This window comes from Colobus angolensis, unplaced genomic scaffold (genome assembly GCF_000951035.1).
Source record: "Colobus angolensis palliatus isolate OR3802 unplaced genomic scaffold, Cang.pa_1.0 Scaffold104, whole genome shotgun sequence".
Taxonomy (NCBI): domain Eukaryota; kingdom Metazoa; phylum Chordata; class Mammalia; order Primates; family Cercopithecidae; genus Colobus; species Colobus angolensis.
Genome location: NW_012111364.1, coordinates 9,119,840 through 9,136,870, shown reverse-complemented (window position 1 = coordinate 9,136,870; position 17,031 = coordinate 9,119,840). Strand labels below are relative to the sequence as shown.

The 17,031-nt window shown below is 36.6% G+C and overlaps 1 protein-coding gene across 5 annotated transcripts in view; it reads left to right on the top strand.

Annotated features, from left to right (window-relative positions):
- Positions 1–17,031, top strand: part of UMAD1 (UBAP1-MVB12-associated (UMA) domain containing 1) — a 239,401-nt gene that overhangs the window by 28,470 nt on the left and 193,900 nt on the right. For all 5 annotated transcript variants that reach the window (XM_011943102.1, XM_011943112.1, XM_011943128.1 and 2 more), the window contains one exon: positions 2,834–2,960. In XM_011943102.1, coding sequence (XP_011798492.1) covers positions 2,879–2,960 — 82 coding nt within the window. In that variant the 5' untranslated portion in view covers positions 2,834–2,878. The remainder of the gene's footprint in view (positions 1–2,833; positions 2,961–17,031) is intronic.

Genomic DNA, 17,031 nt, shown 5'->3' with positions numbered 1-17,031 from the left:
AGGATGGTCTCGATCTCCTGACCTTGTGATCCACCCGTCTCGGCCTCCCAAAGTGCTGGGATTACAGGCTTGAGCCACCACGCCTGGCCCAATTTTTTATATTTTTAGTAGAGACGGGATTTCACTGTGTTAGCCAAGATGGTCTCAATCTCCTGACCTTGTGATCTGCCCGCCTTGGCTTCCCAAAGTGCTGGGATTACAGGTGTGAGCCATGGCGCCCAGCCACAGTACAAGAAGATTTTAAGACAGGGAGAGAGAAGGGGACCATATTCACATAACTTTTACTACTACATATTGTTATAGCTCTATTTTATTATTAGTTATTGCTAATCTCTTACTGTGCCTAATTTATAAATTAAACTTTATCATAGGTTTGTACATACAGTAAATTCTCGCTTAACATCATGGATGAGTTTTTAGAAACTGACTTTAAGTGAAACAACATATAATGAAACCAGTTTTACAATAGGCTAATTGATATAAGCGAGAGTTCATTTCATATGGCATATTTCTGGTCATAAAAACATCACCAACTTCTAAGTAAAGATACAAACTTTTCTAATGTTAAACATTGAAATGAATGTTAGTGATACATACATTGAAGAAATATTAATAAAACAAGATAATTATTTACCCGATTATTCTAGTTAAGTGCTACAGCTGGCCAGAGGCTCTTCTGGCAGCTTAAGCCCTCAAGGCCTCAGGAGGAACCAGCTCTGGACAGGACACCACTCTATTGCAGGGCACTCACATACCCACCCATACTCACTCAGAGAGGAACCACATCGACATGCCAGTCCGCCCAGTGGACACAGCTTTGGGATGTGGGAGGAAACTGGAGTACTGGGGAGAAAGCCCACACAGACGTGGGGAGAATGGGCCAGCTCTACACATACATAGACAGTGGCCCCAGCTGGGAATCAAGTTTTTTTTTCTCATCAGTATTAAAATGAAGCAACATTATTTGGGGGACCTTTTGTATAGGAAAAAACGTACTGTATATAGGGTTTAGTACTATCGTTGGTTTCAGGTGTCTACTTGGGGTCTTGGAACATGTCCCCCATGGATAAGCGGGGGGACTATTGTATACAGTATTTTACATTCCTACTTGCAAACCAATTCTTTTCTGATCTCATTTCTTCCTTGTGTGGGTTTCCCTTTATCTTATTCAGTTACTTTTTTCATTTGATTCCTTGTCTTTTCATCCTTATCTTTTGCTTTTTCATCTAATCTTGTTTTTTGTTTTTTTTTTTTACCAGTTTCATTAGAGGCCATCTCTCCTTGTTGTCTATGGAGAGTGCCAAACTATTTTCAAACTTTTCTTTTGTAGCTGTTACTATATCCAGTAAGCTCTTTATTTAAGGATTTCAGAGGCCGTTCCTTTTCTCTTATTAGAATGTTTTCTTCTTCACATGGCTTGTGTTTTTCTTCTCCATTTTTAATTCCTTTTTTAAAAGTGAAATCTGCCAGGTATGTTTTCTAGCAACAAATAGATATTTTCTAGCAACAAATAGTAACCTCACTTATGTTGGGGTTAATATCCTTCTCTGATCTATAGCTCAGGTCAGGCCAACCAGCACAAATCCCAGTATAATTCTCAGTTTCTAGAAGGTTTTCACTAAGATTAAATCTTTACCCTCCCTTCTTGATTTTCTGCTATGGGTGAAATATATGAAAACTAAAACTTGGAGCACTTGCTGCCACCAGGATTATTCTTTGCTTTCTCTTCTATTTTTTTGGCTTGTAAGGAACTGTCCTCAGAATCCTATGTGTCCTTGAAAGTACCCTTCAGCTTTCTCCCCAGTTGTTTTCTAGAAATTGTTGGCCTACTTTAATATATAACAATGGGAATAGTAGGAAAAGAGGGTTGTGTATGTGTGCTTGTATTTGTGTGCCTGTGAGCATGTGTGTATTGGGGATGGTCACAATAATCTCACCAACACAAGGATCTGCACTGATGGGAATTTAAAGTTGGCTGCAATTTTTAATGGGTACTGATATGGTTTGGTTCTGTGTCCCCAAATCTTACTTTGAGTTGTATTAATGCCCATGTGTCAAGGGCAAGACCAGGTGGAGATAATTGAATCATGGGAGCCGTTTCCCCCGTGTTGTTCTCATGATGGTGATGAGTTCTCATGAGAGCTGATGGTTTTATAAGGGGCTTCCCCGTTGGCTTGGCACTCATTCTCTCTCCTGTCATCCTGTGAAGAGGTGTCTTCCCCTATGATTTTAAGTTTCCTGAGGCCTCCCCAGCCATGTGGAACTGTGAGTCAATTAAATCTCTTTTCTTTATAAATCACTCAGTCGAGGATATTTCTTCATAACAGTGTGAGAATGGACTAATACAGGTACAGTGCTTGAGTGTCTAAATTAGACCATCAGTAGGGGATGTTTGAAATATTTTCTTTTTTTCAGGTGGCCTTAGTTTTATGAGGTTTAAGGTAGTTACAGCATGACAAGAAACCTGGATAGTTTTTTTTTTTTTTTCTATTACCCAAACCAGTATCTGTTTTATGGTTAGCAAGATCCTTCCAGATTCTTGTGTTATCTGTTGATTTGAGTTTTGTATGTAGGAATTTCCTGGGTTACTTTCTGAATCTTCAGAAATTGAGAGAGGTTGCACTGTGATCTTCAAGGAATACCGGAGTTTAAACTGGAAGATCATTTTCTAGCTTTGTCTGCTGACATCTAGAGAAGGTTCATGGTTTTACGTCTGTCCATAGCATTCCTAAGAGTAACTTTTGTGATATATTTATGCTTAATTTTTTGCTAAAAAGGGTAAGAGTTTTACAGTTGCATCCGAATGTGACATTGTGTAATGTTTCTATTTCAGGTAGCAGCAGCAGCAGCAGCAGCAGCAGCAACAGCAACAGCAGCAATGTTTCACTTCTTCAGAAAGCCTCCGGAATCTAAAAAGCCCTCAGTACCAGAGACAGAAGCAGATGGATTCGTCCTTTTAGGTGAGTCTTTTTACGAAACAAAATAATTAGATAAATTATGTTTTCTTTAAAAAATTACTTGAAAATTATGATTGATTTAAAATCATTTCTTATAATTTCAGAATTAATTTATGTGTTTAATTTTTAAAAAGTAAAATCTGTAAAGATAAAGGTCATCAATTACTTGGAATAGCGTCATCAAGAGAGACTTTTCTTACATGTTGGTTTGGCTGTGTACTCCCAATTAAATTTGTAAAATTACTTCTTTTTCCCCCTTCTTTTAACTGTGGAAAATCTAAAGTCTTCACGAATCCTTGATGAATTCAAGTTCTGTCTTATAAATAGTACTAACCTTGTTTCATAAATTAGCATCTGAAATTAAATTAGGTATCTAATAAATATTTGCCGAATGAAGCAGACTTTAAAATCTAAATATGTTGAATAGTGTTTCCTTTTTAAGACTATTTTCTGTTATAAACTTAATACCTGCAAATTTTAAAGATTTTAGTGTCTTTAAAAAATATTTCTTACAATCAGATACAGTATTCTTCACCTGGTAATTCTGAAAAGTAAAATTTCCTCCATGTCATGTCACATTTCTTCCCCTGAGGAAAAGTTTTACACAACATCTTTGTATGCTCTTCCCAGAAATTCTCTTTCCAAAGTATGGCGTGGGGTAGTCAAACCCAGTGTTTCCTTGTGGTTCTCATCCTCTTCCATGCTGGACCTCCTTCCACCAAATTCCTGCTCCTTCTCTAAGATGATTTGCATTAACTCATATGGTCTTCACTCCCTGCAACGTTTCTCTGGGTCTCCCTTTCCAGATACTGGTTTCCTACCTCTTACTTCTTTTATCTTGGCCCTGTCAGACTGACTTCTGCTAGCATCAGCCAGTGCTCTGTAGGCTTTGAGAAATAAGGAACGTTTCCCTTAGATTTAAGGGTAATCTCTGGGAGACCAGAATGGAGTTTTTCTCGTGGATAAACTTTACTATAGAATTTTCCATTGTTTCTACAGCCATGTTCTGGCAGGCCTGTTGTTTTTCAGAACCTGTCTTATATATCCAGGGACAGGGGCAGTAGCTGGGAGGTTGGTCAGAATTGTTTTCATCAGACCAGATCCCTTATACCTGAGGTAAAATAGTGGGGCTTAGTCTTTGACCAGGGCTGATGATTTTTCTGGGTAGCCTTCTGACTGGGATAAGGTGGGGTGCAGTGGACTTGATTGCTAATCTGACCCTTCCTTCTTAGTGTGTCAGGAATTTGTGCCTTGGCTTCCAAGTCAGAACTGACTCTATCAACCCCAATTTTAGTTCCTTGAAAGCTGCCAGTGTTACTTTTTTCACACGTCTTGAATTAGCCTCGCTGACAGAAAACTTCAGGATTACATCAGGCCTCCTGTGAAGTTCTGTTTTTCAGGAGTTTCATAATAAATTCTTCTCTCAGAAATTTTTCCAAAAAACTCTTGTTTTCCACTCTGTTGTATATTCCTGATTTTAAAATACCTCTGAAGTCTTAACACATATACAGAGAACTCTGCTTTTTTCTGTTGTTTTCTTTATATATGTATTACTTTTTTTTAAACATTATTTTTAAAGAAAATAGAGATAGGTCTTGCCATGTTGCCTAGGCCGGTCTTGAACTCCTGGCCTCAAGCAGTCTTCCTGCCTCAGCCTCCCAAAGTGTTGGGATTACAGGCATGAGCCACCACATCCAGCCTCTTTTCTGTTGTCTTTATGATTAGAAATTGACATTATTCTTTTTGTTATCAAATAACCACTTAAAGGATGTAAGTTGGGTGTACTGGCATCTTTGAAAGCAAATACAAATTCCTAATGCTGGACCTTAAACTTTTTATTCATCTTCTTCATCCCTACTTCTCTGCTACTTTGTAGGATTTCTGAGACAAATTTTAACCACCACTGCAGTGGCTCCTGGTGCTGCTAAGATCTCCAATTTCTGGTAGCATGTAGTCCTGTTGAGACATTCCATTGCATGTCTTGTAGCTGCCTCAGTAGCAGCCCGGTTTCCAGGGCCTTCTGCCTCAGGGTATTATCTACTATGGACCTCCTTTCCTTTTCCAGGAAAGATTAGTTTAAAAAGTAGTCTTTCTTTAACTGAGCCTCAGAAGGCACACAAACTTCCAAATTTCATATTTTAAGAAGGAATTTCCAGGACCTAATTACTCTAATATGCTCTCAGTACCAGCTGCTCCATCTGAGGGAGTTTTCCCAGGACCACCTTGGACTAGCATGACCGGTGTTGTACCCAGCACCATACATACGTCCAGCCGTTGGACAGGCATGGTGAAGAATCACTTCCGTCGTAGTTCCAGGATAGCAATTTAATTTGCAGTGCAGCTGCTGCTGCACCTCATTCAAATGACTCAAACAAAACAGGTCCCCCAGATGTTGGGTGATGCCTCTTTGCCCTTCATCTCCTCTGTCTGCTGACGCATTTCTCTGTTTAGCCTCATTTCCCCCCAGGTGCAAAGCTCCACCCCTTAACCATTTTCATAAAAGTCCTCTGTACATAGTTTTCTGTGCATGTCATTACTTTCCTGAAGTTTTGATGGTATCAGTCAGCATCACCTCTCAGCTCTTACTTCCTCTGTCTTCTTTCTCTTTTCATCACTCATTCTCTTCTTCCACAGGAGCATCTCAGAGGCTCTGCAGCTACTCCACAACTTACTTTCTACCTTTGGCAAGTTATTTACCCTTCCCAGTACCACTTATCATATCTAGAAAATGAGCACGATATCAGTACCTACCCCACAAAGTTATTGAGGGGATTAAATGAGTTAATGTGTGTAAAATGCTTAGAACAACCCTGTGAGTGAGGCAGTAATATTATATCACCATACACCAGCTAGGATTTCATGTTTCCCAGTTTCTCCAACTAGTTTGTAGCAAATCTGGAACTAGCCCAGGAAATCTGACTTCACAGCCTATCCTCTAAACCACTAAACTATCCATCTTTTTGCTAAAAAAAGTTATATCGTTTTAATTCTAAGACATTATCGACATCCTAACCTCTTTGTTTTTTAAACAAATTGTATTCCCTACAATTGAAAAGAGAAAGTACTGTTTTTTATTTGTTTTAATAAAAGAAGGTTGGTTGTTGTATTACTGTTCATAAAGTTTGGCTTTTATTTTGGCTAACCCAAACTTTTTACTATCTAATAGTTTAAATATTTTTAAAATGTTTTAAAATATTTCAGAAAACTCCTTGATGAAGTTGAAATCGGAAGGTGGTGTATATGGTTTAATTAGTGAAAACATCCTTCAGTGGTGAATAACTTAACTGAATTGACAGATAAAGATCGTGACAGATTATTAGGAATGTAGTTAATTGTCTTTAAAGTTATAGTTAATGATCTGGTAAACTCTTTTTTAAAAAATTGAAAAATTGATTTGCTCTGCTAGGTTGCTCTTTTTATCATATAATTCTATACTGATATACATAATATCTACTTTAGTCTCAGAGCATACTGTATAAAAATATTCCGGAAAAAGTCAAGTAGGTCACATGGTAAATAGAAAATTCTTTTAATGCTTTTATTAACGTGGACACATACTTGCACGCATCTATTTTGTTTTAAATTTTTTATTTTTAATCATTATGGGCACATAGTAGTTATATATATTTACAGGGTACATGTGATGGTTTGACGCAGGCATATAATGTGTAGTGATCAAATCAGGGTAATTGGGATATCCATCACTTCAAGCAATTATTTCTTTGTGTTAGCAACATTCCATTTCCACTCTTTTAGTTATTTAAAAATATACAATAAATTACTGTTAACTATAATCACCCTATTGTGCTACCAAATACTAGATCTTATTCCTTCTATCTAACTGTATTTTTGTACCCACTATCCATCCCCATTTTATTTCCCTCTTCCTGCTACCCTTCCTAACCTCTGATAACCATCATTCTATTTTCTATCTCTATGAGTACAATTTAAAAAAAACTAAGCTCCCACATATGAGTGAGAACATGTGAAATTATCTTTTTGTGCCTTGTTTATTTCACTTAACATGATCTCCTCTAGTACCATCTATGTTGTTGCAAAGGATAGGATTTAATTCTTTTCCTTATGACTAAATAGTATTCCATTGTGTATATGTACCACATTTTCTTTATCCATTCATCTGTTGATAGGGACACTTAGGTTGATTCTAAAACTTGGCTATTGTGAATAGTACTGCAATAAACATGGGAATGTAGACATCTCTTTGATATGCTAATTTCTTCTTTTGGGTATGTACCCAGCAATAGAATTGCTGGATCATATAGTAGTTCTGCTTTTAGTTCTTTGAGGAATCTCCATACTGTTCTTCATAGTGGCTGTACTAATTTACATTCCTGCCACCAGGGTATGAGGTCCCTTTTCTACACATCGTTGCCAGCATTTGTTATTGCTTATCTTTTGGATAAAAGTCATTTTAACTGGGTTGAGATATCTCATTTTGTTTTTGATTTGCATTTCTCTGATGATCAATAATATTGAACTTTTTTTCGTATACCTATTGGTCATTTTGTATGACTTGAGAAATATCTATTCAGATATATATATAAATATATATATTTATATATTATTTAATAGATATTTAATTTTATATAACAAATATATATTTAATTAATAAATATATATTTAATTTATTAATAAATATATGTGTATATATTTTTAGGAGACAGTATCTCACTATGTTACCCAGGCTACTTCCAAACTCTTAGGTTCAAGCCATCTTCCTGGCTCAGCCTTCCAAAGTGCTGGGAATACAGGCGTGAGCTGCTATGCCTGGCCTGCCCATTTTAAAATTGGATTATTTTATTTTTTCCTATTGAGTTGTTTGAGTTCTTTATATATACTGATTATTAATCCATTGTCAGATGAGTAGTTTGCAAATATTTTCTGCCATTTTATGGGTTGTCTCTTCACTGTTGATTGTTTCCTTTGTTGTGCAGAAGCCTTTGTAATCCCATTTGTCCATTTTTGATTTGGTTGCCTGTGCTTGTGGGGTACTACTCAAGAAATCTTTGTTCAGATTACTGTCCTGTAGTGTTTGCCCAATGCTTTCTTCTAGTAGTTTCGTGTCTTAGATTTAAGTATTTTATCCATTTTGATTTGATTTTTGTGTGTGGCAAGAGATAGGGGTCTAGTTTCATTCTTCTGCATATAGATATCCAGTTTTCTCAGCACGACTGATTCAAGACACTTCCTTTTTCCAATGTATGTCCTTGGGACCTTTGCTGAAAATGAGTTCATTGTCAATGTGTGAATTTATTCCTGGGTTCTGTATTTGGTTCCATCGGTCCATGTGTCTGTTTTTATGCTGGTACTGTACTATTTTAGTTACTATAGCTTTTTAGTATAATTTGAAGTCAGGTAGTGTGATTCTTCTAGTTTTGTTGTTTTTGCTCAGAACGGTTTTGACTTTTCTGGGTCTTTTGTGGTTCTATATAAATGTTAGGATTGTTTTTTCCATTTCTGTGAAAAGTATCCTTGGTATTTAGATAGTGATTGCATTGAATCTGTAGATTGTTTTGGGTAGTATGGATATTTTAGCAATACCGATTCTTCCAATCCATAAATATGGAATATCTTTCCATTTTGTGTGTGTGTGTGTTCTCTTCGGTTTTTTCATCAGCATTTTATAATTTTTATTTTAGATATCTTTCACTTTGGTTAAATTTATTCCTAAGTATTTTATTTTACTGGTAGCTTTATAAATAGGATTACTTTCTTGGTTTCTTTTTCAAATTGTTTGCTGTTGGCATATAAAAATGCTATTGATTTTTGTATGTTGATTTTGTATCCTGTAACCTTACTGAATTTATTTATTAGTTCTGATAGTTTTTTAGTTGCATACACATGTGTTGTGGTCAGCATATATCCACATAACTTTTTTTGTGGCATCGTGTGCAATAGGTACATTACAGAAAAATAAATATATTTTGTTGGTTTGTGTGTTTGTTGATGTCTAAATGATACAACTAAGCAAAGACTTATAAACATGATTATATTTGTAGCAACAACTTTTTATCAATATGGACGCTACAGAATTTGTTAGATTATCTACTTATGTGGCCCTTATAACCCATTTCTAGAAAGGTCAGAGCAAATTATGTTGTTTAAGCTATAAATTATCTATTTTTTTCCACTTGAGAATACCTTTTCCCCTAGGCAAGCATTTCTGCTTAACACAAATAGGTTTTAGGTCACAATTATTAGATGCCATTGCAGAGTTGATGGAATCAGCACATCATGACTTGAAATTCAGGTCTGGACAGAGTCTAGACACTTGTTTTGGTAATAGGAATATCTGGGCTGTTCGTATACAGTTAGCTCACATTTGGACGGAAAACCTTTCTCCCCATTAAGATTTCCAAAGCATTTAGCCGTTGTAAAATGTCGAGTGTGCTGAATAAGGGAAAAAAATTCTTGTACAAAAACATCCTTTCCCTTGTAACCAGTTCCTATTCACGTAAGAAGGTAATAGCTATTCCTTCATTCAGTAATGAAGTTGAAGTAATCCTCCAGGGTACTCATTTTACACAAAAACAAATTGCAGTTTTCATTTGCATCACTGGGTGGCGATTTTTCATAGCCTTATACTAGTGTTTAAAAATCCGGCAAGCGTGGCACTATTTGTAATTACCAGGGTTTTCTTGTTATGACATGTTTAATTGTACTTTTAAGACGTTATCTTTAAATTGATTACAAATTTACTAGTGTAGTAGCAAGCTCATAGTTATTTTAAGCTAGGAAAAGAGGTATTGCATAAATGTTAGGATATAATTGCTTCCAAAACTAAGACAAAAGCATGAATTAGCTTATTATGTTATAGCAAAAAGAAGGAAAAATAACAACAAAAAATAATAGGATATAAATGAAAAGGAACAATTTAGATATTGTTGTTGGTTCACTAATATTGTTGACCAAATAATGAATATAACTTTGAAACAGGCAGAATGAAATTGGGCAAACACTGTTGTAGAGATTAAAGGAATTGGGTTACAGTACAACTGAAATGCATCATGGTTTTCAGAATATGCAGGTGCCTCTTAAAGTAGGGCATAAGAACTTCTAGTTTCCATTAAGCTAATTATTTTGTAATACTCGCTGAATGTAGAATCAGAATTTAATAATTCACAGCAGCTTGGATTTCACCTTTTAGAATACTTAAAAGATATTTATGTAATTTAGTCTCACCTTCTGTTCTCCAGTCTAAATGATCAATCAGATTTTGAAAAGAAGTGAGTTATTTTTAAGATTATCTCCTCCTGAATTCCTCATTCTGGGAATCAAACCACATGTACATACTTCAGTTAAACTATCACATTTTTATATAGAACTTTTAAAGGTAGTCTCTTCATCGATGTGTTGTTTCCTTTATTTAAAAGTCGAAATTTAGCTGTGTACATAAAAATTTCCATTCTAAGGAATGAGGGACAGTAAGTCACTTTGATTCTGTCTAGGGTCGAAGGCTTTAACTAAAACAGTGACAAAAACTAAACCAGTTTTCAACATGTGCTTCCTATTTTTATTCCCTGTTCTTATAAAAATGTATACCAGATCTTTAAAAAATTAGAGTGTTCATGGATTAAAAAGCAACTTACCCTATCACTGTCTCCTTACCCATGTATCAGGATATCCAGAAAAACTCAATTTACATTTAATTTACTTAGCAATTTTTGTGTTTTACTTTTGACCTTTAAATTGTAAAGCAAGTATGCCAGGATGTTTCAACTAACTTCATTAAGTAGATGCTTGTTTTTCTATTAAGAAATGTGGCGTTCTGTGTCTAATGGATAGAATTAACAGTATTTTCATTCACTGTTACCTGATTCTGGTTTACCTGTTAATCTAGCAGTGTTTCAGTTTCAGTTTTACGGAGGTGAAAAAGTTAGGTTAGGCCATCCCCGTGTGGGGTGCACCACCCTTCCTTAACTCCTTGAATATACAGTGAAAGGCAATTGCATGAAGAAAGAGCAGAGGTGCCAGCTCTACTGAGAGGCAGAACTGAGCCTTCTGTTTGGCACGATTAATTGCGGGAAAGTCATTCATTTTTTTCTGGGGCTCAGTGAACTTAGTTGACTCAAATGTAAATTAGGGTTAGAGAGATAGATATCTCTCTAACTCTGTGATTCTAACCCTCCTCTGCATTAGGGGATACTTAGAGAAAAATACTGGTGCTGGGACCCATTGCTAGATTCTGATTAAATGGTCCTGGGATTAGCCCCAGGTATTGCTATTTTTCCCCCCCACAGTTCTCCAGATGATTCTAGAATTCATGCAAGGCTGAGAAGCACTACAGTTCACTCTCTCTAATAATTGTACATAATCAAATAATATGTTAAGATACTTTGAAAAAGACTTCATAAAACAAAGTTACAGTTTCTTTTTTAGTTGAGCCATAAACAAACAAAAAGCAAATAAAACCACAGAATTTCTGGGTAATTACATTTCCTTCAAGATATTAAATCATTAAATAGAAAAAGAGCAGAAAGCTTCATACATAAGCCTATGAAATGAAATTTGTTTTCTTTTCTTTTTTTTTTTTAAGACGGAGTTTTTGTTCTTGTTGCCCAGGCTGGAGTGCAATGGCGCTGTCTCTGCTCACTGCAACCTCTGCTTCCTGGGTTCAAGTGATTCTCCTGCCTCAGCCTCCCAAGTAGCTGGGATTACAGGCACGTGCCACCACGCCTGGCTAATTTTTGTGTTTTGTGTAGAGACGGGGTTTCACCATGTTGGCCAGGCCCGTCTCAAGCTCCTGACCTCAGGTGATCTGCCTGCCTTGGCCTCCCAAAGTGCTGGGATTATAGGCATGAGCCACTGCTTCCAGCCGAAATTTATTTTCTATGAGTAATATACAGTTTTCCCTTGGTATCTGTGGGAAATTGGTTCAGGACCCTCACTCATAACAAAATCCGTGGACGCTCAAGCCTCTGATATAAAAGAGCATAGTTTTTGCAAATGACCTACATACATCCTCCCATATACTTTAAATCATCCCTAGATTACTTAAAACACCTAATACAATGTAAATGCTATGTAAACAGTTGTTTTACTGTATTGTTTGAGGAATAGCGACAAGAAAAGAAGCCTGTACGTGTTGAGTACAGATGCAATTTTTTTTTTTTTTTTTTTTTTTTTGAGACAGTGTCTCACTCCGTCACCCAGGCTGGAGTGCGGTGGCACGATCTTGGCTCACAGCAACCTCTGCCTCCCACCTTCAAGCGATTCTCATGCCTCAGGCTCCCAAGTAGCTGGGATTACAGGCGTGTGCCACCATTCCCGGCTAATTTTTTTTTTTTTTTTGTATTTTTAGTAGAGATGAGGTTTCACCATGTTGGCCAGGCTGGTCTTGGACTCCTCGACTCAAGTGATCCACCCCGCTCAGCCTCCCAAAGTATTGGGAATACTGGCCTGAGCCACTGCGCTTGGCAACCACAAGCAATTTTTTTTTCATGAATATTTTTGATCTACTGTTGGTTGAATCCACCCATGAGGAACTCATGGATACAGAGGGCTGACCGTTTTTAAACCGTAGATGTTTTTTGAAAAATCAGTGGAACAACTGGGAAGCATTTTATTAAATTAATTATACAATGTGAATCCAGGTGATATATGACTCTGTCTGTAGCCATAGTACAGCTATGAATTTATGTGAAAGTATTTGACAGTTTAACACCTGTAAACTTTTCAAGCCAACATCTGAGGTACTTTTTAAAAATCAGACTAAAGCATTCAAGCAGCCATATTTTAATACAGTTATTTGGGGGAAGTTGACTGTTTTACTGTGGTACTATTTCCTTGAAGGGTGCTTATTCCATACAATATCTGTAGGGAAAACATTTTAAGTATGCACACCATATTATGTAAATGGAATTTCTCCTACTCTTTCCTTACGGGCTTTACTAATGCTATAACTTCACATCTTGTCAGATTTAACTCGAAAATTATGATGAGTGGCTTTCATATTTACTTAAAGTTTATTATTTCATTATATTGAGATACAAATAATGAGGATGAGACTCTAAGTAAAATGTACAGTATGAATATTCTACCTTGTATGAATAATTCATATAGGGTTGGAAGACCTGAATGTCTTTCTGGTAATCTTACTACTACAATATTCTTTTATACTTAAGTAATTATCATATTGAACATCTTTTTTTTATTCATTGTGTGCAACCAATGCATATTATGAAGGGAAGAATTATTATTGGGCTTACACATTAATCTTTTTTTTGTGTGACGGAGTCTTGCTCTGTCTCCAGGCTGGAGTGCAGTGGCGCCATCTCAGCTCACTGCAACCTCCGCCTTCCGGGTTCAAGCAATTCTCCTGCCTCAGCCTTCCGAGTAGCTGGGATTACAGGTTCCCGCCACCATGACCAGCTAAGTTTTGTATTTTTAGTAGAGACAGGGTTTCACCATGTTGACCAGGATGGTCTCCATATCCTGACCTCATGATCCGCCCGCCTCAGGCTCCCAAAGTGCTGGGATTACAGGTGTAAGCCAGCATGCCCGGCCATATGAATCTTTATAAATGTGAATTTCTAAAAAATTTAAGTGTTGGCCCACTTGGTTTCTCAAGTTGCCTACCTGACCCTCTTTCAAGTTGTACTTTTCTTCTTTTCTTTCCTTTCCTTACTGTTCTAAAGCTTTTTAATAAACTTTCACTCCTGCTCTGAAAAAAAAATTAAATGTTTTCTTCTTTCATTATATCATGATAGAATTACGGTCTTACCTTGGAAGAACAGTATCTCATAAAATAAGTAAGAAGAATGTGGTAAATTAGTGTGATATCTTTTTTTGATTGTAGTAATTGGTAAGTGAACATTCTTGAGCACTTTCTCTGTCCCAGGTGCTCTGCTGCTTGGTAGGGATGCTCCAGATTCCTGGTCCTCACCCACACCTAGTGAAACAGAATCTTCGGAGCTATAGCCAGAGAATCAGCGTTTTAAACAAGCAATGCATTTAGTATAGCTACTTGGGAGGAGTTGACTGTTTTACTCTATGGTATTTTTATGTATACTGATATCTGAGAATTGCTGGAATAATTATTTTTATATGGTATTGGTAGAGAAGCAAAACCATTCTAGGTGATGGGGCAGATTGTGTAAAGTTATATAGCTTCAGAAGAATCTGATACATAGGCAGGGCCAGTATTCTTGGCTGAATAGAGAGGGTGTATCAGGGCCACTATTGGGAAGTGTGTCCAGAAACGTGGTTTATGGGCCTTGTGTGGTCTTCTCAAATGTTCAAATGTTATCCCATTGGCAATAAGGAACTATCAGACCATTTTAAAACAGTAAAGTTATGCGTTTTGTTTTTTTATATTTTTTATCAGAAATTTATTGACAGTTTTTTAAAAATGGAGGTAATTTTTATAGTTTCATCAAGATTGAGAATTCTCTTTTAATGAAAAAACTAATTGCAGCATTATGTCCTGAATGCATCACTGAGAAAGCATGCACATATACTCATACCGGGTTGACAGAGTAAGTCAGAGGAACAACAACAACAACAAATTAATAAACTTTCCAGAACCATCATGCTGCAAGTTATTTTTCTCAACACCTGAGAATTTAACCTTTTAAATCTTCTTTAGCTTCATTGTGATATGGGGCAGATACCACTAGTCTCTCAATATCTGTTTCCCCCTTTATCTTGCCATGTTAGGTGTGAAGATTATGATGAAGTCTCTGGCCAATGGAATGTAAGAGGAAATGTTGTGTTGCAGATTCTAGGGAATCTTTTAAAAACACACTGCTGTGTACCTTCCTTACTCCCCTCCCCTGTCCCCACTTCCCTTATCCTGGAATGTGGATATGACTATGTAGAATTCTAGCCACCATCTAAGATCATGAGAACTAGGGTACGTTGTGAGGATAGCTGAAGAGTGAAGTCAAAGAGTTGTGAAGTTGCCATACCAGTCCTTTGAACTTTCCTTTGAACTTCCTTTATGTGAGACACAAAGTTCTATTCTGTTTGAGCAACTATTTTATTATGTCATTTGCAGATGAACCAAACCCTAAGTAATACAGGTACTGAACTGGAAATAATAGTATTTGGATTCTATTTAAGTTCTGTCATTTACTTGCTGTGTGATTTTGAGCAGGCTACTTACCATTTCAGCCTCTTTTTCCTTTTGTGTGAAATGTTAATGATATCATGGTGTCTTCATTACATTGTTGGAGGAGATGAAGCAAAAGGAAACTGTACACAGATCTGCACTGACAAAAGGGAGTACAAAGAAGTTTTAATTCTCTTGCTGACCCTGAGCAGTTCAGTGAAATGCTTGGGAGAATGATTCTGAGGTAGCATTTAGTTTAGCTGGAAAGAATTTGGGGATCACTAATGATGTATGTTGTAGGCAAAGGAATGGTGTGCACCCTGCCAGTGCCACATATAGGCCTTCCCTCATCTCAGACCGGAAGGCCAATCTATGCTTATATGATCAGTCCACCAGAAAGTCTGTTTACACCCACTAAAAGCTGAAGTGTTTAAAGTATGCATTAACTAGCAGTACATTATTAAGGAGAATTGCTGCCAAACTCTGGTTATCAGTTAAATTTGAAAAGGATTCACTTCCTACAACTGGTATTTCCATAAAAAATGATTTATACTTTTATGACTATACATACACGTATTTTTAATAAGTATTAAATACATGATATTCAAGGTTTACACTGTAGTGTTACTGACTTAAAGGAGTAATTGCTCTGAAAATTTTAAGCATTCTAAGTCAAAAAACTAAGCTGTAAACTTATGGAATGACTTATTTTTATTTCTGGCATCCATCATTTCCTGATGCATCAGCTGAAAATATGCTTGGCAGCACCAAAGGAAAACTGTAACTCCAAAGATAGTTTGTTGATGGATGGCTTGAAGAAGTTGATAACTGAGATAAGCAACCATTGTCCCTGTTGCTGTTGCTATGTTAGGGCTTCTTTACCCGTGATGAGTTTGGAGGGCTGCATGGAGTGGTCTGGAAACTTCTGACACTACATGTAAAATTTTAGGTTTGTATTTTTTGGGGGAGAACATTCCCTGCATTACATCAGATTCTCAAAGATCGGTAACCCCCAAAATATTAAGAATTACTTTTTTCAATGTTGCATTGGTTTACTAGCTACTTGGGCTGTGATATCTTAGGATATTTTTATCTGAATGGTAAAGGTAGGAGAGTTGTTGTCAGGTGGGACATATCTCATCCGGTACTTTTACTAGTTTGGCTTCAGAAACTAGAATGACTGAACAACTACATAAAAATTAGAGAATGAAAATAGGCAAATGATAATGGAGAGGTACAGATCCTAAACTGTGATTGGAGAACCTTTTTACTTGTTATCTTAAAAAGGAAAACTTACTTATAATTAGTAGTGATTATTTGCTCATGGTTTGACTTTTCACTGATGATTCTAATCCAAGGTGTTTTTCCGCTCCCTTGCCCTCAGCCCAGTGTTTCCTTGTGCAGAGTGCCCAGCCTGTTTCATTTTGTCTGTGTCCTGTTCAGTGTAAAGAGCTCAGAAGAAATCTGTCTCGAGGCTTTCTCAGTTATCTAGAAGATAGCTCTCTTTTTGATCTCATGTTGTGAATCTTCTATCATTTATTTGCTTCTTAATCACATGGTATTTTGTAGCAGCTCCTATATTATCGTTTTGTAATGTTATTTACGCCCTTATTTTTGTATGTCTTGCCAATTGTGTTGTAACCTCCTAAAGGACGTTGAACCCGCTGCGTATTTTACAAAACTGTGAGCACATGACTTTCAAAAAGCTGATCCTCAGTCCATAGATTGTTAACAGGTTTTGTAATGACTTGTAAATCATTTAATATTTGGTTAGAAAGCTTGTTAATATCTTCTATTCAGGTATTTTCTCCAATGAAAATAACTCTTTAACTTATCTATTTCTTGGATTTAAATTATGCTTATTTTATTTAGTTATATAAATGCAAATTAGTAAACATTCAGAGTAAGCCTGCCTTACTCTGGGGAGGAGGGGCTTCCTTTACTTCCCTACCCCTGCTCGACCGTGCATTTTAGGAGAGCCAACCTTATTCCGAGCCCCAG